This window comes from Artemia franciscana, chromosome 20 (genome assembly GCF_032884065.1).
Source record: "Artemia franciscana chromosome 20, ASM3288406v1, whole genome shotgun sequence".
NCBI classification, from domain to species: Eukaryota; Metazoa; Arthropoda; class Branchiopoda; order Anostraca; family Artemiidae; genus Artemia; species Artemia franciscana.
In genome coordinates, this window is record NC_088882.1 from 35,380,866 (window position 1) to 35,404,216 (window position 23,351).

The 23,351-nt window shown below is 34.8% G+C and overlaps 1 protein-coding gene and 1 long non-coding RNA gene across 2 annotated transcripts in view; one reads left to right on the forward strand and one right to left on the reverse strand.

The window, feature by feature from the left end:
* The window catches only part of LOC136040184 (uncharacterized), a 32,524-nt gene extending 9,563 nt beyond the window's left edge, over positions 1-22,961 (reverse strand). The window contains exons 1-2 of the long non-coding RNA XR_010620637.1: positions 22,876-22,961; positions 14,343-14,395 (exon numbers count right to left, since the gene is read on the reverse strand). This is a non-coding gene — a long non-coding RNA (uncharacterized LOC136040184). The remainder of the gene's footprint in view (positions 1-14,342; positions 14,396-22,875) is intronic.
* LOC136040182 (peroxidase-like) overlaps positions 1-23,351 on the forward strand; it is a 99,566-nt gene that overhangs the window by 11,424 nt on the left and 64,791 nt on the right. The window contains exons 2-3 of the mRNA XM_065724332.1: positions 12,331-12,600; positions 19,331-19,590. Of these exons, the coding sequence (XP_065580404.1) occupies positions 12,584-12,600; positions 19,331-19,590 (277 nt within the window). The 5' untranslated portion in view covers positions 12,331-12,583. The remainder of the gene's footprint in view (positions 1-12,330; positions 12,601-19,330; positions 19,591-23,351) is intronic.

A 23,351-nucleotide genomic window follows, 5' to 3' on the forward strand; every position in this document is an offset into this window, starting at 1 on the left:
AGTATAGTGTTTACTAGTCAATAAATAGATAGATTTATTCGCACGAAAGCCCAATTGGGCCGTGGTGACATACACAAAACAAGCGAAAAAATACAGCAACAAAACATAGACTTAAAAGACACTAAAACTAATTATTTAAGAAAACATCACGATACCTCATACCTATCCGGACGAACTTTCCAATATTATTTATACTTAAATAACATTTACTTCTCAAAATTTCCAAAATCCAATCTCTCCCTTCGACCTCCCTACCAATATTAATTTAAATTAAATATGGTATGAATGTGGTAAATCCGGCTGTATTCATGGTTTAACTTTTTCTGGGTCTGTGGGAGGGGGGTGCAATAAACTCTAAAATCACATCAGAAATTTGTTTCTATTCATTTTGCTACGTTTTTACGTGCACATTTCGTAGAGGGGAATTTAAGCCTCCTCACTATAGACGCCGGTAGGGGGGCCATTCTCTCCTGAAAATTTGGGACTATAAAGTAATTATAAGGAAACCAAAGGAAAAAGAGCTAAATAGGGCAAAACCAGGAAAAAATGTCTGTTGCCCCATTGTTGGCTGCCTGCCAATAGATTTTTATAAGGAAAATTTAAATTCTAATTTGTGACTGGTTGACCCATTTCCAGTTTTCCCCTAACATTTTTTTTATATAATTTGGTTAGAGCAAAAACAAAATCAGTTTTTCATAATAATGAATGGTAGGTAAATATCGATCCCTGTCAAAAACGAAAGATTAAGAGCCTAACTATTGATAACATTTAATGAAAAAATCAGCTTTTTATGGTAATCCTAAATATCTATTAGTTTTTTAGTAATTAATGCAGTTATTAGTACACAAGAAAGTTCGCATAATTATAAAAAAAAACACAAAGAAAACAACTTAGTAAAGGATATTTCGGTAAAAATATACCATCAACATTTGCTTGTATTGCAAGAATACCCATGAGCCGATATATGAAACCCATATAATCAGAAATTATTCTCCTAGACAGAATTGTGGGAATTTCTGTATTTTCCCTCTGAACGAATACTTTTTTCTTTTATTTTATTGTCATTTTTTTTTTCAGAAGTGTCTGTATTCATCTAGTTGTCACTTTGAAAAAGATTTATTTTTGTGCTGTTATGAAGCATAAAGGCGTCGAATATATTAATTTTTGGCATTCAAAATTATATTAAAAATATCAAATTAGAAAATTTTACTTGATTTTCTTAATTTTAGTTTTAATGATTTACTTTTAACAAACTACTTTGATAATGCGTTACTTTTTATAAACAATTGAGTCTAAAGGCATTAAATATTTTGGTGTTTGATTGCCAATTTTGGATTTGTCGATATTGTGAAAAAATATCCGCCCAACAGAACTGCATGATGGGAGTTTATATCTTAGTTTTTGTAAGTAGCCTATTGTTTTGAGTAGTTTTTGTAATTAGTTACTTTTTAATTGATTAAATAAAAAAAAAAACAAGAGCTAAGGGCTCATATGGCACTTGTGACGAGGCGAGAAGAGCTAAGAGCCAAGAGATCACATGGTATGAGCCCTAACAAAATTCTATGAATCAATAGATTGATTTAAAAAGGAAAATAAGAGGCTTAATGCCGGTCAGGATTTAAAATAAGAGCTCTGAGTCACGATGTCCTTCTAAATATCAAAATTCATTGAGACCCGATCACCCACTCGTAAGTTATAAATACCTAATTTGTCCTCTCCCTTTAGCCCCCCAGATGGTCGAAGCTGGGAAAACGACTTTATCAAGTCAAATTGTGCAGCTCCCTGACACGCCTACCAATTTTCATCGTCCTAGCGCGTCCAGAAGCACCAAACTCGCCAAATCACTGAACACCCCCCCCCCCAACTCCTCCTAAGAGAGCGAATCCAGTACGGTTCTGTCAATCATATCAAGGACATTTGTTTATTATATCCACCAAGCTTCATCCCGATTCCTCCACTCCACGTGTTTTTCCAAGATTTCCCCCTCCAACTCCCCCCAATGTCAAAATATCTGGTCGGGATTTGAAATAAGAGCTCTGAGACATGGATTCCTTCTAAAAATCAAATTTCATTAAGAACCGATCATCTATTCATAAGATAAGATTACTCCAATTTTCACATTTTCCAAGAATTCCGGTTTCCCCCTCCAACTCCCCCCAATGTCACAGGATCTGGTCGGAATTTAGAATTAGAACTTTAAAGCACAAGATTCTTCTAAATATCAAATTTCATTAAGATCTGGTCACCCTTTCGTAAGTTACAAATACCTCAATTTTCAAATTTACCCCCCCCCCCCAATTCCACCAAAGAGAGCAGATCCGGCCCGGTTATGTCAGTAACGTATCTTAGACAGGTTTCTATTCTTCCCATCTAGTTTCATCCTGATCTCACCGCTTTAAGTATTTTCTAAGATTTCCGGTCCCCCCAACTGCCTACCCCCCAATTACGCTTGATCCGGTTGAGATTTAAAATAAGAGATCTGAGTTACGAGGATCTTCTAAGTATGAAGTTTCATGAAGATCCGATCACTCCTTCGTAAGTCAAAAATACGTAATTTTTTCTTATTTTTCAGAATTAGCAACCCCCCCCCCCCCCGCCCAATAGAGCGGATCCGTTCCAATTATTTAGATCACGTATGTAAGACTTCTGCTTATTTTCCCCAACAAGTTTCATCCCGATCCCTCCAATCTAAGCGTTTTCCATGATTTTAGGCTCCCCCACCCCAAACTTCCACCAAAGTCACCAGATCCGGTCAGGATTTAAAATAAGAGCTTTGAGACACGATCTCAAATTTAATTGAGATCCGATCACCCGTTTGTAAGTTAAAAATACCTCTTTTTTCTAATTTTTCAGAATTAACCCCTCCCCCAACTACCCCAAAGAGAGCGGATCCGTTCCGGTTATGTCAATCATGTATCTAGGACTTGTGCTTGTCTTTCCCACCAAGTTTCATCCCGATCCCTCCACTCTGAGTGTTTTCCAAGTTTTAGGTTCCCCCTCCCAACTCCCCCCCCCCCCTCCAATGTCACCAGATCCGGTCGGGATTTAAAATAAGAGCTCTGAGACACGATATCCTTCTAAATATCAAATTTAATTGAGATCCGATCACCCGTTCGTAAGTTATAAATACCTCATTTTTTCTAATTTTTCAGAAATAACCCCAACTACCTAAAAGAGAGCGGATCCGTTCCGTTTGTGTCAATCATGTATCTAGGACTTGTGTTTATTTTTCCCACCAAGTTTCATTCCGATCCCTGCACTCTAAGTGTTTTCCAAGTTTTAGGTTTCCCCCTCCCAAATCCCCCCCCCCCAATGTCACCAGATCCGGTCGAGATTTAAAATAAGAGCTCTAAGACACGATATCCTCCTAAACATCAAATTTCATTGAGATCCGATCACCCGTTCGTAAGTTAAAAATACCTCATTTTTTCTAATTTTTCAGAATTATTAGACAGACAGACAAAATAATACCTCACAAAAATACCTCATTTTTTCTAATTTTTCAGAATTATTAGACAGACAGACCGACAGACAGACAGAATTTGTGATTGCTATATATCACTTGGTTAATACCAAGTGCCATAACTAGTTTTTTTTTTTTTTTTAACTGAAAGTAAGGAACGACATTAAAATTTAAAACGAACAGAAATTACTCCGTGTATGAAAGGGGCTTTTCCCTTCTCAACACCCTGCTCTTTACGCTAAAAGTTTGACTCTTTCTCTCAATTCTACTTTATTAAAAAGTAAAAAACTTTAGCGGAAAGAGCGGGGCGTTGAGAAGAGAACAGTCCCTTTCATACACGGAGTAATTTCTGTTCGTTTTAAATTTTTTTGTCGTTCCTTACTTTCAGTGAAAAAAAAACTAGTTCTTTTTTATTTAATTTCTGAACGTTTTTGAATTAATGCATGTTTGATTTTGGTTTTCCGCACATAAATTATTAAAATGAAATTTGCATATTAATTCTTTTTTTGGCTAAATGACTTTCTCTTAGTTTTGATTAGACGATTTTGAGAAATAAGGGATGGGGAAGGAGGCTTAGTTGCCCTCCAATTTTTCGGTTACTCAAAAAGGCAACTAGAGCTTTTAATCTTTAACGAACGTTTTTATTAGTAAAAAATATATGTAACTTAAGAATTAACCTACGTACCGAACTTTTATATTCTTATCTTTTTATTATGTAAATGAGGGGGGGTCAGTCCCCTCACTAATACCTCACTCTTTACACTAAAGCTTAAATTTTGTCCGAACTTTTTAAGAATGACCCCTGAACCAGAAAAGCCGTATAATAAATAGTCGAAATTACTAAAAATACTTTAGCGTAAAGAGTGAGGTATTTAGATGGAGAGGAACCCTTCATATGCCTAATAATCTCTGTTTGTTTTAAGTTTTAATGCTGCTCCTTACTTTCAGTTGAAAAAACTTTTTCATATTTATTTTTTCATTGTTTTTTTATAATAATTCTAGAAAATCCTGCGCCCCCTTCATTGAATTTCTCTGCCCCCATGACATTGTCCCCCAAAGAAAGATCCTTCCACATAGCCCCCTCCCCTCAATCCCCCAAACCAAAATAATCCCCCTGAAAAACGTCTGTACACTTCCAAATAACCATTACTGTATGTAAACACTGGTATAAGTTTGTAACTTACAGCCCCTCCCACAGGAACTGTGGGGGAGTAAGTCATCCCAAAGACATAGTTATTATGGAGTTATTATGGTTTTCGACTATGCTGAACAAAATGGTTATCTCAAAATTTTGATCCGTTGACTTTGGGAAAAAAATAGCGTGGGAGGGGGCCTAGGTGCCCTCAATTTTTTGGTCACTTAAAACTTTTCATTTCCTTTAGAATGAGCCCTCTCGCAAGATTCTAGGACCAGTGGGTGGATACGATCACCCCTGGAAAAAAAAAACAAACAAACAAACAAATAAACACGCATCCGTGATCTGCCTTCTGGCAAAAAAATACAAAATTCCACATTTTATAGATAGGAGCTTGAAACTTTTACAATAGGGTTCTCTGATACACTGAATCTGATGGTGTGATTTTTATTCTGTGACTTTTAGGGGTTTTTTCCCCCTATTTTCTAAAATAAGGAAAATTTACTCAGGCTCGTAACTTTTGATGGGTAAGATTAAACTTGATGAAACTTATATGTTTAAAATCAGCATTAAAATGCGATTCTTTTGATGTAGCTATTGGTTCAAAAATTTTTTTTTGGTTACTATTGAGCCGGGTCGCTCCTTACTACAGCTCGTTAACACGAACTGTTTATCACGAACACGAACTGTTAACACGAAGTCAATAAAAAGGATGAAAAGTTAAATTTAACCGCATGGGTTTTCTATGTGAAAATTTAAGCCAATAAAAAGATGATATTTTTTTAGTGAATTTTTTTTTTTATAAAATATTCTTTTTAGCTGACAACCTGCTTTCCGCTTAGCCCAAGACGGTTGGCCGAAAAGGACAATCTTAGGCAAAATGTCATCTCTCATCCGCAGAACATACCCTAGCCATCTCAACCTTTTTCTTATCATAGCCCCAGAAAGCGCTATTTCACCACACTTTAAAATCAGCATTTAAAATTCATTTTAAGTTTATATTAAAACTTAAAATGAACAGGAATTAGTACATATATGAAAGGTTTGCCCCCCTCTTCATCACCTCTCTCTTAACGCCACAGTTTTTCGGCACTTTATAAAAAATTGCTTATTGTTCTAATTAAACAACCCTTGTGTTTCAGCAGTTGTTCGTAGAGAATTGGGGGAAAATTTAAACTTTAGCGTAAAAAGTGAGGTGTTGAGGAGGGGCAATCCGCCTCATATAAGTGTAAATTTTGTTCGTTTTAAGTTTTAATGTTGCTCCTTACTTTCAGTTGAAAAAATTCGTTTTTTTAGATTTAATTTCTGATCGTTTTTTAAATAGCGCCAGGATACCTGGCCCCACCTCCATGGAAAAATCCCCCTACCCAAAGAAATATCCTCTGAAATATTCGATCGAGGTGAAAATTTACCCCGGACAATCACCCTTAACATCTCCACGCCTAAAATTGAATCAATGAAGAGAAAGCAAGACATAGAAAGAAATTTCATATTCGAATTCTGACAAATTCACCCAGCATAAAACTTCCCTTGAAAAGTTCACCCCCTGCAAATTTCCCTCTTCTTGGAAAATTTTCCCCTTGCAAAAGGGTCTCGGCAGAAAATTCTCCTCCCCACCCGAAAAATGTATACATACTTCCCAATAACAAACAAAACAATAAGTAAATTTTACAACTTAAAAATCTTTCCTTGGGGGATTTAGAGGGTAATTTCATCTGTAAAGAGTTTTTGGGCTTTTCAACTGTGCTGAAGAAAAAAGCTATCTAAAAATTTTGATCGGACGATTTTGGGAAAAAAGTAGCGGGAGGGGGCCTAGTTGCCCTCAAGTTTTTGGTCACTTGAAAAGGACACTAGTACTTTTCATTTTCGTTACAATGAGCCCTGTCTTGACGTTTTAGGCCTACTGGGTCGATACGATCACCCCAATCGACATTTCTGGAGATATGAGCTTGAAACTTCTACATAAGGGTTCTTTGATATGCTGATTCCGATGGTGTGATTTTCATAAGAATTCTATGACTTCGAGGGGGTCTTTATCCCTTTTTTCGAAAATCAGTCAAATATTCTCTGGCTCTGATGGACACGACTAAACTTAATGAAACTTATATATTTAGAATCAGCATAACAAGCCAATTCTTTTGATATATCTATTGGTATCAAGATTCCGTTTTTTAGAGTTTCGGCTACTATTGAGTCGGGTCGCTCCTTACATTTCGTTATCACGAACTCTTTGATTACCCATCAAATTCCAATAATCATTGAAATAATAATCGTTTTTCTGCGTTACCAAAAGTATTGTATTTATAAAACATCAAATTTTCATGTAATGTAATTAAACAAATAGAAAAAGTTTTTGAAATATAGTAAGGAGCAAGTTTAGAACTTAACAAAAAAATATATAAATTACTCTGTATATAAGGGGGACTGCCCCTTCTCAACACCTTGCTCATTAAACAAAAGTTAATTAGTGCTTTGAAAAATCTTATCTTTCCAATTGCAAATTTTCTTTAAAATTTGAAAAAAGCCAAACTTCACACTAAAGAGTTAGGAGCTTAGAAGGAGACTGCCCCCTTCATATGAAGAAAAATCAGTTCAAATATGTTTCAAATCTGTTCCTTGCTTTCATTTAAACAGCTCCTTATAATTGAATTTCTGATTATCAAATTATACCCTGGCCTAACCAAGATGTAATTTGAGGTTCCGGTCCCTTAAATCCCTGATTAATTGCTTTTAAAATGTGTAAGTCAGTAATTGTATGTTGATTAGAACCGTCCTGTGTTTACATTTGCAATATCAATTTCGGATAAAATTTGAATATACTTAAAAAATTGGCGGTGAATAGTAATTTTGCTACAAGTTCCTTGTTAATATTAAATAAAAAAAAAAGTTTTTTAACTGAAAATAAGGAGCGACATTAAAACTTAAAACGAACAGAAATTACTTCGTATATGAAAGAGGCTGCTTCCTCATCAACGCCCCGCTCTTTACGCTAAAGTTCGACTCTGTCTCTCAATTCTTCTTTTTAAAACAGTAAAACACTTTAGCGTAAAGAGCGGGGCGTTGATGAGGATGCAGCCTCTTTCATATACAAAGTAATTTCTGTTCGTAATGTGTCCTGTGGTGGCGCAGTGGATTTGACCTTAGCTTGGTAATACGGGACCCAGAGATCGAATCACGCTGCAGGAATGCACTGCAGGGCCGACGCAGGGACCATAGTAGTCAAGAAGCGTCGTTAATTCTTAAATAATAATAATAATAAATAATGAATCGACGATGTTTCGTCGATTCATTCTTTTGATGTAACTATTGGCATCGAAATTCCGTTTTTTAGAATCGCAGTTACTATTGAGCCGGGTCGCTCCTTACTACAATTCGTTGCCACGAACTGTTTGACTATTTGTTCAGATTCTCTTATGAGGAAATTTTAACTTATTCATTTTATTCGGTTGAATAGGACAATAAAAACAAAGAGGGTATAAATTTTGTTTTTCTTTCGCTATTCTATTTTTTTAATGTCTGAATATGTAAGGGGCTTAAGTTCGAGGGGTGAATTGTCCCGTTTTGGAAGGGGTACATTTTACATGGCCGTTGTAAAATCAAAACCTGGTATCTATGCAGGCAGGGTGATTTTTTAGCATCTCTACTTCTTCTGTAAAGTATTCTAAGGCGTAGAAAGTTGCAAAAAGACAAGTCTACATCTCTTATAATCTACGGAGGAAATAAATCTATCTGTAATTGTTGGTTTGAGTTTGATTTTCTCTTAAGGTTAAACGCATAACAATTAAATGTATTACTGATGAAATAAATTAATCCCTTTTCCAGGATCCTTGTCGTTTAAAATTTATTGTATTTTGTTTCATTTTGCATGCAATTTAATTGATATTTTTATCTGAGAGTTTTTTCCTAAAAGTATTTAAAAATAAACTTATTCCTACCAAAGCATTTCCTGAAATATGTTCCCTGTCACCCAACCCCCACTGAAATTTTGGCCCCCCCGGAAAATTTTATGTCGGTGCCCCTGCTCCTCACCCTTTCCCGCTGGATACGGCTTTGTATATAATGCATAGCAATTCGGTTGCATCAACGCTTAGACATAGTTTTGCTAGCCCAAAAACATTCGTCATATTTTATGATCAAAAAACATTCGTCATATTTATCGTCATATCAAAATAAATCGTCATATCAAAAGCAGATTCGTCATATCAAAAACATTCGTCATATTTATTTTGCTAAGCATACATTCAGGAGAGCACAGAATTTGCATCCAAAAAACTTAAGTTTCTTGAATAAAGGGCATATCTTATTAAAACTCTTGTTTTTTTATTGTTGGGCTCTGCCAATTTCTGTTATTCCCTCCCCAAAAATTTGATCATATACCTTATTCGTATCCAAGCTTTAGCACCAACTTCATTATATCCTTACTTTAAAGAAAACAAATTAAGTATTTGCCAAAATATTTTAAAACCGAAAATTTGCTTGTTGTTGTTTTGGTCTTTTCTTAAGCTTGATTTTTTGAAAAAAAAAACATCATTTTATGGCAAAAAAGCATTGCTGTTTATAAATCACCGAAATTTTGCAAACCAAATTATAATTTTGTTTTAATAAATAATTTCCCTACCTTTTAATGGTGATTGAAAAAAGACATAATTAGTTTCAATCTATTTCTTTTGTAAACGTTCGATTTTTGGAAAAGATTTCACTTCACGGTGAGAATCTTCCTTGTTTGGAAATTGTAGAAATTTCGCAAATCAAATTATAATAATGTCTCTGCAAACAATTTCCTTTCTTTTTGATGACGCTCTGAAATGCCACATAATTAATTTCAGCAATAACCTTGGTCTTAGCACTTAATTTTATTGTCAAAGCCAAAGAAAAAGAAATTAACAATCTATCCTGATAAGCTAATGAATAATCATTTATGAGATTAGTAGACCTTAAAAAGAAATTGAAAGTATTACCCAAGTAGCCTGCCCTAGCGTAACAGTTATTAGAAGAGGGTAATTAAGTGGTTGATTTTTTAACATTTGTTTTCACCATTAATACTTTATTAGAAGAGGGTAATTAAGTGGTTGATATTTTAGCATTTGTTTTCACCGTTCTTTCTTTGCTGGATTAACAATATTTACTTGATCATGTTCCTTATTTTGATTGATTAATTAATTATGCATTTTGAGATATGCAATAATTAAGAATCCTGATGTAATTTTTATCTTTAAACTAAGCATTTTGGGTCAGTTTTTTAATAAGTCCTCCCTTTTTTCTTCCAAGACCTACCAGAATCAATGACGGTTCTTGTCTCTTTTACCTGGGGCGAAAAATTGATTAGCCCCCCTCCTCTCTCCCAAAAATTAGTAAGCCAAATTTTTATAGGTTTTACATATCTATATGTCCCTTAAAGGAAATGAGCCAGTGTTGATTTTTTTTTTTTCATATACTGAAGTTCGTGAACTTCATTCTGATAAAGATTAAATTTCAAAAATTCCAAAATGTTTTCAACGGTTAGAGATTATTTATTTAAAATTTTGCACTTCTAGAATTTCTACGCCTCTGGAAAGTGCCTCCTCCGCCCCCCTAACGCCCCTTCCAACCAGGACACCTGGACATCAGCAGGGGGGGTATGGTGGGGCAGCGATTCTTCTCTTCTGGGAAACAATAATACGTTAAAAAATGAGAAAAGAATAAGAGAATGGGCAATATTATCGTTTAAATTTTGGTAAAAAATTACCAAACTTTTTTTGGTAATAAAAAAAAACGTTCCAGGTAGCACCTATCACAACCTGGGCAATTTGCTGGCGGTGTCACACCAGAAAAGCAACAAGTACATGACTAGTCCTCCATATTAGCATGAAAAATAAGTTGCCCAAATTTGCAACTAAGAAGGATGGGAAGGGCCGTCAAATGACTGACCCCTGCCAAAGTGTCAGGTAAGGCCTTCGTGGGAGGGCCATCAAAGTGACTGAGCATACATAACCCTGCTGATCCTCCCTTTGAGAGTAGCTTAGCAAATGGGTTGGGTTATATATCTCAGAAGTGTCATAAGATCAGATACGACCTTTAGAGGTAACTGGGACGATACACGTCATTTCGTCCTCCCTTTGGTGATGGTAAACATTACTGTTCCTGGTTCAAGCTCTTACGATGTTATCAAGGGTGAATCAGTTGCAACTGAATCAGTTGCAGCCATGAATTTTTGTTGCAGCCATGACGCTCCTTTATGTTAAATGTCGTATATTACATTTTTATACTTTTGAGACAATTGCCAACAACCTAAGTTTGGCCAACATTTTAAGTATTCTCAAAGAAGGATTGATATGTTGATTATGAGTTGACTATGTTTGACTATGTTTGACTATGTTGACTATGAGTTGTTATGAGTGGCCATGTTGACTATGAGTATCACAGTGTGACTAAACATACATTGTCCTGTTGACAAGGACGTTAGTTCATAAACGAGAGGTTTGTTCATAAGAGGGAGGGGCAAAAAGAGATTTACAGAATCTAAGAAATGGAGGGGGATTTAGCTGTTTTTCGAATTTTTCAATGAAATACCTATTAAAGGTATTTTTTAATCAAATGCTAAAAAGTAATTTTTTGAATCCACAAGACAAAGAATAATCATGGGGGGGGGTACCATGGCAATTTTCTCCTGGGTGTCAGAGTATATTTTGAATTATTTGTGAAGTGCGAAAACCTTAGACAAGGCCTTTAAGTATGATAGTGACGATTAACTTACTTTCTCCTTCCCAGCCAAAATGGTAATTCTCCCTATTCCTACTTGAAATTTTGTCTGCATTTCTCCATTTCTGTTTCGCTGGATCATGTTAATTTAATTTTATGTAAAGCATCAGACTTTACATTAACGAAGTTGTACTTGAATTATGGTAGGAATTTTAGAACGAAAATTTTTCACTAGACATACAAAAAAAAACTGACCGGCAATGGCTCCAATTAGGACTTGAACTCTCAAGCTTTTATATTAACGTGTGGAATAGGCTTAAAAGGGCTCAATGGTTCAGTGGTTCAATAGGTTCAAAATAGGTTAAATAGGTTTCATATTGACTAAATTCTGTCCAGTTCAATTTTGATTGGGTTTAATTTTGTCATGTAAGATTTTACGTTAATAAAATTCTGTACATGTTGAATCTTTCCAGAACTATCTGTGAATGGGTGGAATTTTGCAATGGGTTTAATTTATTAACTAATTTATTTCTTAACCCAAAAAAATACAGGGCAAAACGATGGAGTATAGGAAAAAGAAAGAAAAAGAAAAAGAGACAGATACAAAAACAGGAGAAAATGTGTACAAACTAAAAACTCGAATAAACCAAGCATTTTGAAAAAGTAAGCCACTCCAAGGGTGGTAAACCTCTTTAAATTATAAATACAATATAAAAATGATAACAATGCATCAAAATATATCTTGTGAACTTTTTATTTATTTTCGACCCAATATATTACAAAGTAGAAAAAAGAGAAAAAAAAATGGGCCTTGATCCATCATAGAAATTTATCTCCCGAAGATCATGGCCAGAATCTATATTGTTGCTTTTAGTTTCTAACCTTATTTCTCTAGTACGGTTTTATGGTCATTGTTTGCTTGTGTTGTATACAACGTCAAAAACCTATTTTCCAAACTTCAACTTCAAAGACCGTATTTTTCCTGTTTTTTGCTTAATCATTGTTTGATTACATCTTATGCAACATCAAAGATCATTAAATTTTTTTCTTGAAGGAGTATTGTGTTAAACTTCACTGATTGGAGAAAGCTTTAAATACAAAATAATACCTGAGAAAGTTAAATTAGTCATGAAGGACACTTCAGCTAAAGCTCCATCAAAGCTCAATTCGGAATCTCGTCGTTTTTTGGATTCAAATAATAACAATATTGGAGTCAATCAGTGGGGAGCAAAGGTGCAGGTCACAGCTAAAATATTGTTTGGTTCTGCGCAGGCGATACAGACTGTGAATTCGGATAAAAAGAAGTGATGACACGGTTTACAAGGTAAGCTACGATTTAAAAATTATTCCGAATTTATTTGAGACGTGGGGCCGAAATATTCGGAGTATTTTATTTTTTTTAGTTAAAGTGTAGTTCTTATATTTTATTTTGTTCACTGCTTTGTAGAAATTAAACCCGTTTTTTCTTCAATCAATTTTTCGTAAATGGAAAAGCAGTATGGTCTCGGAGATTATTTATAATTTATTAATAATTATTATTTATTATTTTATTAATTATATTTTATGTATTTATTTACAATACATTTTATTTATTATAATATTTCACTTACTTAATAATTATTATTCACTTATAATTATTCAGTATTTATGAATAATATTTTTCGAAAAATACCATTTTTTGCAAAATCCCTTATACTGTATATTAACTTAAAAACCAATTTCCGAAGAAGAAGCTTTTCAAAAAAAAAAAAAAAAAAAAAAAAACACAGACGAGCCACATTAACCTAAAGACGTGCAGAAACAATTTCGAGAAATAATTCAAGCTTATAACGAACAGAAACTGGAGCAGAGCTAATGCCAACTAATATTTCTAAGGGCCGGAACAACAATTGCGCTTATTGAAAACAATTTTTATTTCGAGTGATGTGGTTTTATATATCAAAACATCAACAAAGAAGAAAGAAAATCACCGTGAGGACCAAAATTACTAAAAGTAATAATGATATTCATTCCTGAAAATCTGAGATATTTTGGATGCATTAATGTTAAAAATTTTAACGAGAAAATGTTAAAATTTTTTTCAGTAAACAAAACTTTTATTGAAAAGGTAGCTAAAGCAGAGAATAAACGTTCTTCTGTAATCATTCTCATTGATATCAGTTCTCTTTCTACCGTTCTAGTGTGAAGGTGGCTTCTAATCCTCTGAATTTTGACTTCCATTATTTTTATTTATTTTATTTTTAATTTTTTTATTCTAATCTTTAATGCCTACTAGTATCAATGGTTTTACTTTTTGGATGTATTTCTTCAAGGTTTTCTTTACCTAAGGAGGGTGGAGCACAGATTTCTTCTGAAATGTTAGTTTTTTTATCTTTTCTCTCTGAATAAAATTGTTTCCTCTGTTTTGCGTCACAGTTGTTTTCGCTATTTTCTGCAGCCAGTGTAGTCTCAGAATTTCTTTGGAATGCTGTGTATTAAATACCCCCCCCCCCCCCAAGGAAAAAGAAAAGAAAAATTATGATTTGCTCAATCAAAGACTTGACTAAAAACTTTAACATAGTTAGAATCTTAAAAACCAAGTTCCTTGATTATATTAATGAGAGCCGTATCAAGGATCTTTTTCGGGGGGGGGGAGGGCACAAAAGGATTTTTTCTGGGGTGTATACAAAAGGATTTTTTTGGGGGGGGGGGGGGTTACAAAAAAATTTTAAAAACGCATCAAAAATTTGTTTATTTTCATTTTTGTTATGTTTTTGCGAGCTGGACAAATATTCCAAGAGTGGGTGTTCAAACCCCCTAATTTCCTGGATACTGGCTTGATATTAATCTTTTGTATCCTGTTAGTCTAAACTACTCTGATTTCAGTAATGTTGCACATAAATGCGTTGTCTTTCATTACTGCTTTTATAAAGCATGTTTATAAGCAGAAAGTAGTCCTTGGGTTTCCCTCCCACCTCTCTAAAGTAAAAACATCTTAATTTAAACGTATACATCAACACATACTTACAGATATACAACCATTCTAAAGATACAATAAAGAAACAACAATTTTGCTGGACTACTTACAGAAATTATTTGATAGTTCATCCATCTTTTCACAAATTTCAACGCCGTACCGCCTATAAAACACCGTAAAAAGTATAAAACCTATAAAACACCGTACCTATAAAAACACCGTACCGCCTATAAAACACCGTACAAAATATAAAACCTATAAAACACCGTACCTATAAAAACACCGTACCGCCTATAAAAATAAATATTTCAAGTCCAAATGAAAAACTGAGGTAATTTTTTTTTCCTTGGAGTATTTATAATAAGTATCATTGTGGCTACAACAGATCCAACCAACGCACGACCAAGATACTTCAGGGAGGCAGAAATACAGCTTTTGGCAGGACCAGATAGAATACTTATATTTGGAGGTTGTTGGGGACAGAAAACAAGAAATTCAGTTTTTGAAGGAGGCAACTAAAAGTCCAACCTCCTTTAATCTAGAGTAAATAGTAATCTAGGAATCTAGATAGTAATCAAATAATCTAACTAGTAAGATAGTAATCTAGAGTGAATAGTAAGCCAAGGTATTACGAGTGAAAACATTGTGATTTTCTTATTATTATTTTGGAAATCGATGTTTCGATACTTCAAAACGTTTCCCTCCTCCAAAATAAATTCTCATCTTTTTCTCTTGTCTTTCACGCTTGTGTATGTGTGATTCTCGCTGTCATTTGTTTTCTAATCGCAGATTAATGTGAAATGATGTACCTGATACCAATCCAACAAACTCTGAAAGTAATAGAACTCTGTTTCAAAAGAAATCACAAACTTTTTTCCCTTTTCGGTGACAAATTTTAACGATGAGTGGCCTTTTAAGAACTTTTTATTGCTGTCTTATTTCTTATTGAATTAAATAAACTTATATGAATTGAAATTACAAGAAGCTATGTATAGTGCCTAGCCGAGTGGTTAGAGCGCTCCACTTAGAAACTTTTTGTTCGTAAGGACACGAGGTAGAGTCCTGGTATCATTGATTATTTATTTTGGAATGGGGGTACCTGAGGACATGTGGGGAAGGTAAGAAGGATATATGAACAAAGTACAGGAGGGCTGGCCCCAATCCCCCACTACACTCACTGGCTAAAGGGCCATGAAACACGGATTGGCACCACCTGTAGGGACTTCAAAGTCCAATACTGTGTTCTTTACCTTTTCTTATGCATAGTGCTAATAAACCAGTCATTTAACTGTAACTTTAACTTTAACTTCAACTTTGTAACTTTAACTTTAGTCACTTTAACTGTAGATGTGATCTTGAATGAATTTAATTTGACATTAGAATGACTTTAACCGATTGAGGCCCCAACGCAAGAAGGTGTTTTCTGGTCCGTCATTGACCCCCCCCCCTCCAAAAAAATCTCATGATTCTTACGACTTATCTATAAATTTTAAATTTTCTATATAATTAACACTTTTTTTATATATTATGGGCGTAAATGTATTTTAATCATTTTCTGTTTTACGGCGTGAAATAAATCCAAAATTGCTAAAACTTGTAGGAATAAGAACATTATGCAATAAACAGTCAGTCTACTTTCGTCAGTTTTTCAGTAATTTTGGTTAGTATGATAATTTTCTTTCTTTTTCTGTTGATTTTATGACGATTGAAAACGCAATGCTCGAAAAAAATTGTTTGCAGTAAGAGCAAATAAAGTTCTGCCCTGTAAAAGGCTTAGGGGGTATTAGCCTTTCTCTTGTTTCAGGTAATTCCTGTTTGTCTTTATTATGAATTGAATATTCATTATAATTTATAGTGAAAAAAGAAATCACCAATGCAACAGTACAAACACAGAAACAAATGCCCATCACACAACCGCAAATAAAAATAATAGATAATAAACAATATATAAAATTTAATAAATAATATATAAAGTATAATAAATAGTATAAAGTATAAAGTATAAAGTAAAGTATATAGAATAAAATAGTAAAGTATAAAGAATAAAGTATAAATTAATAGTAAAGTATAAAGAATAAAGTATAAAGTATAATATAAGAAAAATACAAAAACAAAAAAGAAAGACAGTGTCTCATTTTGGGTCTCATTTGCTTGAATTTGTTTCAATTTGTTTTTGAAATTTGAAATTTTTGAAATCTGTTTCAAGTTTGACTTCATTCGACTTTATTTTTGCACGTCTTTGGTTTAATGTAGGTCGTTACTTTCCTTTGAAACACACTTACTTTCCGGATTTTTTTTTTGTAACAAAAAAATAAGATTAAAACACCCCATAATTTATTTTTGAACTTATAAATCTCTTGAATGTAAAATAACTTCTTTTAGTTAACTTAGAGACATAGGGGCATACCGATTGACTATCTAAATAAAGACAATTAAAATGTTATAATTCTTAAACAAATCCGGTCCGTTAAAAGACTGGTAAAGAGACCTTTCCGGTCTCCTTACCATTCTGATTAAACTGGTTTAAACTCTTGATTTCGTTGAAGGCGTCAATAAAGATTTAAATAACAATAAAATTATGCTAAAAGTTAATTTTCAAACATGTGATGGGTACAATTTTTTTTGCTATTGGTAGTACAAGAGCAACAATTACATTTTATATATTTTTTTGTGTTTTATGTGTTTCTCAGGTTTTGTTTTGTGTTTTGTGTTTTATATTGTAAGCCAATCATATTATCCTCTATTTCTGGAGAGACGAATAGCCCCGGCTTTTTAAAACCTGATTATTTTTCTTATGTGAAACTGAAAAGGAAACAGAAAAAATTATGTTCCACGCGATTTGTTATTCTGTATGACTAAAAGGCAATAATGATTTTTTATGGCACTTGGTATTAACCAAGTGACATATAGCAATCGCAAATTCTGTCGGTCTGTCTGTCGGTCTGTCTGTCTGTATGTCCCGGTTTTGCTACTTTAGGCACTTCCAGGTAAGCTAGGACGACGAAATTTGGCAGGCGCATCAGGGACCAGACCAGATTAAATTAGAAATAGTCCTTTTACCGATTTGACCATCTGGGGGTGAGTGGGGTGCCGGTTAATTCGGAAAAATAGAAAAAATGAAGTATTTTTAACTTACGAACTGTTGATCAGATCTTAATGAAATTTGATGTTTTGAAGGATAACGTGTCTCTGAGCTCTTATTTTAAATCGTGACCGGATCTGGTGACACTGGGGGGAGTTGGGATGGGAAAACCTAAAATCTTGGAAAACACTTAGAGTGGAGGGATCGGGATGAAACTTGATGGGAAAAATAATCAGAAGTCCGAGATACATGATTGACATAACCGGAACGGATCTGCTCTCTTTGGAATAGTTGGGGGGGCGGTTAATTCTGAAATATTGGAAAAAATGGAAAAAGTGAGGTAATTTTTAACTTACGAACGGGTGATCGGATCTCAATGAAATTAGATATTTAGAAGGATATCGTGTCTCAAAGCTCTTATTTTAAATCTCGACCGGATCTGGTGACATTGGAGGGAGTTTGGGGGGGTAAACCTAAAATCATGGAAAACGCTTAGATTGGAGGGATCGGGATGAAACTTGGTGGGAAAAATAAGCAGAATTCTTAGATACGTGATTGACATAATTGGAAAGGATCCGCTCTATTGGGGGGGGGGGGAGGGTTAATTCTGAAAAACTAGAAAAAATGACGTATTTTTAACTTACGAAGGAGTGATCGGATCTTCATAAAACTTCATATTTAGAAGGACCTCGTAACTCAGATCTCTTATTTTAAATCTCAATCGGATCCAGCGTCATTGGGAGGCAGTTGGGGGGGGCCGGAAATCTTAGAAAATACTTAAAGCGGAGAGATCAGGATGAAACTGGATGGGAAGAATAAAAATAAGTCTAAGATAGGAGACTGACATAACCGGACCGGATCCGCTCTCTTTGGTGGAGTTGAGGGGGGAGGGTAATTCGGAAAAATGAGATATTTGTAACTTACGAACGGGCGATCCGATCTTAATGAAATTTTATATTTAGAAGGATCTTGTGCTTTAAAGCTCTTATTTTAAATTCCAAGCAGATCCTGTGACATTGGAAGGCATTGGAGGGGGAAACCGGAATTCTTGGAAAACGTGAAAATTGGGGTATTTTTATCTTACGAATAGGTGATCGGATAGGTGTTCGATTTTCGACTCGAATTGGATCCGGGGACATAGGGGGTTGGAGGAGGGAAACAGAAATCTTGGAAAACGCTTAGAGTGGAGAGATCGGGATGAAACGTGATGGGAACAACAAGCGCAAGTTCTAGATACATGATTGACATAATTGGAACGGATCTGTTCTCTACAGAGGAGCTGGGGGGGTGTTAATTGGGAAAAAATAGAAAAATTAAGGTATTTTTAACTTAAGAACGGATGACCGGATCTTAATGAATTCGATATTTAGAAGGAATTCATGTCTCAGAGCTCTTATTTCAAATCCCGACCAGATCTGTTGACATTGGGGGGAGTTGGAGGGGACATCGGAAATCTTGGAAAACGCTTGGAGTTTACGAATCGGGATGAAGCTTGGTGGACAGAATAAGCAAATGTCATAGATAGTGACTGACGTAACCGTACTGGATTTGCTCTCTTTGGGAGAGTTGCGGGGAGGGGTTCAGTGCTTTGGCGAGTTTGGTGCTTCTGGACGTGCTAGGACGATGAAAATTGGTAGGCGTGTCAGGGAGCTGCACAAATTGACTTGATAAAGTCGTTTTCCCAGATTCGACCATCTGGGAGGCTAAAGGGGAGAGGAAAAATTTGAAAAAAAATGAGGTATTTATAACTTACGAGTGGGTGATCGGATCTTAATGAATTTTGATGTTTAGAAGGACATCGTGACTCAAAGCTCTTATTTTAAATATTGACCGGCATTAAGCCTCTGATTTTCCTTTAAAATCAATCTATTGATTCTTAGAATTTTGTTAGAGCTCATACCATATGAGCTCTTCGCTCTTAGCTCTTCTGGCCTCGTCACAAGTGCCATATGAGCTCTTAGCTCTTGTTCTTATTTGTTGTTGAATAATATTTTTTATATTTTGTTTTAATTTCAGTGAATTTATGTTATTGCTGATTTGTGTTATACTTTGTGGATTAAACCTGAGTGAACCTGTTAAAGAACCTGATTTGCCTATTGCTGCACTAGAACAAATACTTGGTAGAAAAACTTCGCCAACAAGTGGTGAAGACACGCTTTTTGTAGGTCTAAGGGAGAAGAATTCTAGTGAAGATGTGCTGAATAGTTTAATTGAGTATGGATTAGACAAGTCCAATCAGTTGTTTGAAATTCAAGAGCCAGATTTATACAGAAGTGGTGAGTTTATTTTATCATCTCACATCATTTTATTTATCGGTCGCGGTTTAATTTCGCTGAAATAAGGATGCAAGGGCTGTTTAAAAAAAAATTAACAATATTTGTATTTTTAATTTTCACATTTTAATGTAAGTCTATATATATATATATATATATATATATATATATATATATATATATATATATATATATATATATATATATATATATATATATATATATATATTTGCGGTGTTGTGCTGAAGACGGCCCTTGAACATAGGGCCGATATATTCACTGAATTAAATTCCACCGTCTTGGAAAATTTCCCTATTGTTTCTGAGTTGTATTTGTTTGAGTTTATTTAGATTTTTACTTTTCTCGGGTTAGACTATGAAATTGTTCCAGCAGGGGCACAAATAGGGAGGAGGGGGAAGATTCAGAGGGCTAACGTCTCTATAGATGTTTGCCCCTCTCTAAATTCCGGAAAATGCCTTTTTTTGTATTTTCGCTGAAAATATCGTAAAAGCACTAATTTCGCCCCACTCTCTGCGTTGTAAGTAAGTAAAGTAAATTTTGCCCCCCCCCCCACCAAACACACAAAGTCTTGACACGCGACGTGTTTCTGGGGCGTACAGCCCCAGAAACACGTCGCGTGTCAAGACTTTGTGTGTTTCGGGGGGAGGGGCAAAATTTATATATATATATATATATATATATATATATATATATATATATATATATATATATATATATATATATATATATATATATATATATATATATATATATATATATATATATATATATATATATATATATATATATATATATATATATATATATATATATATATATATATATAAATTTTGCCCCTCCCCCCAAACACAAAGTCTTGACACGCGACGTGTTTCTGGGGCGTGTAGCACCGCAGCAACGCGTGGTAGGGGTCAGCTAGTATATATATATATATATATATATATATATATATATATATATATATATATATATATATATATATATATATATATATATATATATATATATATATCAACTTCAAGCCACAAGGAACACAACTAGTTCAAATACTGCACGTTACCCTTTTTGCTAAATAGATTTTTTTGGGGGGGGGACCTTGGCACTGACAAGACACTTTACTTTAAGAGAATTTTCGTATCGTTATTTTAGGCCAGATTTTGCAAATAAACAAACGACAAGTAAATCAAAGAAACAATTTACATACAATAAAATGGGTTAATTAGCCGAATCTTGGAAATTAGGAATCACCAGGGTTTTAGACCAGGTTTTACAAATAAACAAACGACAAGTAAATCAAAGAAACAATTTACATACAATTAGGAATCACCAGGGGCACCAGCAGGAGGAACTAGGGTGTCATGGGGACACTTAAGCCCCTTAGACTTTGGGAAATACCCTTTTTGACAAGTAAATCAAAGAAACAATTTACATACAATAAAATGGGTTAATTAGCCGAATCTTGGAAATTAGGAATCACCAGGGGCACCAGCAGGAGGAACTAGAGTGTCATGGGGACACTTAAGCCCCTTAGACTTGGGGAAATACCCTTTTTGATATTTGCATCGAGAAACACCTTTTAAAGCTATTTTCATTGAAGAGGCCGAAAAAATGCCCCCTAGATTTCAAAACACTTTCAAAACAGCCTTTTTTGGGGGGACAGGAGGAGACCTTGGCACTGACAAGCGAAGTTCCAGCCACAAGGAACCCTTTTTGTCAAATAGCTTTTTTGGGGGGGACCTTGGCACTAACAAGACACTTTAATTTAAGAGATTTTTTGTCTCATTGTTTTAGACCAGGTTTCGTAAATAAAACGACAAGTAAATAAACATTTTACATACAATAAAATGGGTTAATTAGCTGAATCTTGGAAATTAGGAGTCACCAGGGGCACCAGCAGGAGGAACTGCGGTTTCATGGGGACACTTGTGCCCCCTTCGACTTTGAAAAATACCCTTTTTGGTATTCGTATTGAAAACAGAGGCGCCATTTGGACCAAATCTTGGGGTGGGCTTAAACTCCATCTTGCCCCCCCCCGACTCACTTCGTGTCGCGTAATAATGTAGGAAATGGGCATTTGACAGAACTCGAGAATTTTATTATGTATCTTACCTACTTTCAAAGTTTACAAAAATTAATAGCCAATAGCGTAATTACTTCAAGGGTCGTCAAGTAATTACGCTCTTTGGTTAATAGGCGTGCAGTAATTTCAAATCAATTGGACAGAATGGATTATATTGGACATAATGGATTATTATGGCCGGCAAAGGGCCCTTTGTGGTGGAAGCTTTGGCCCCCTGGAAAATCTGGGGTGGGCATTTGCCCACCCCTGACCCCCCCCCCCCCCCCCAAATGGCGCCTCTGATTGAAAAGCACCTTTTTAAAGCTATTTTCATTGAAAAGGTCGAAAAAAACTGCTCTCTAGATTTTAAAATTCATCTCCCCTTATATATTATTGTGAATTTGTGTCCTCGAGAGGATTTGGTGCATATGACGATCTTTGTTTTGACATTAGTATGTAGGGATGTCATTTGGGGAAATTCATGTTTTTCCTTGAGACTCCTGAAATTATAAGCTTGGTGAAGTTAAATAATTAAAATATAAATTTCTTTAGCTATGATTACTCCTTTGGCTCTTACCCCCAACCCACCCCTAAAGGAAAATTTAGAATAATGTACCTGACAGCATGACATCTATAGGAATGAAAATTGTATACACATCGCATGTAATGTTTCTCTGTACAGTGAATTTAAAGGTATTAGTTTTGTGGTTTATCAAGACAGTTATTTCTTTTTTCGTGGTTGAAATTTTCTGGTGTTGATTGACTGAGGTGATCCATCATCCAAATGCCAAAATATTAATCAGATCTGTACTGAGCAAACTTTTTGAATTTCAATCAAAAAAGTAAAATATGAAATGTCCCGAATCATAATTGTAATAGAAACATCATTCGAGACTGGGTCGGAAGGACTACTATTCCCCTAGACCCACTATTCTAGTAATGTCTTTTTTGAATCTATAAGCTAGAGATTTTACTCAGGAGCCTTGTATGCAGGAGTTTTGTTGGGGGGGGGATAAAAAATAAAATAAATTTTGTTCAATGATTTGAACAGAAATGCCGAGTTATTCGGAAATTTTTTGGCTTTGAGGGAATTCCTCCTGTTTGCACACATACTTTCAAGTTAACAATACCCCCCCAAGGCTTAACAATATATACTATGTTGCAGAAACTGAAAACTTTACAATTGTTTGACTCTCTGTTGTCCTTACCGAAACTTTTCCTGTTGTTCATCCTTCCCAAGGAGAAACTATTGCTGTCGACTGAAAGACTGGAATAATGTCATCAAGGAGTCGGGTTCCTGTGCGGTGCAATGCAACAGTTATTCGTCTCTAGGCGTTTGCCCCCTAAAGAAACAAAACCTGACAATCGATAACATAAAAATATAAATTATTCAGAAGAAGGGGAGTGCGCATGTAGCCTAGAAGAGAGTCATTCAGGCAAAATTGAAGCTTTGTTTTAAGTACATATTTGGCACCTAGCAGTTAAACAGCCTACGGTACTTATTCATTATAGCCACATCTCTCAAGGGGTGAAGTTAGGTTATCCCTAATGAAATATACCTAAATATAATGAAAATATGATACTTTCGTAACAGAACTATGGAAACTACAACAGAGAATTATAGAAAGCAGGCCGCCAAGAACGCATTATATTAAAGGGTACATAAATGGTTTCTAGCCTAACC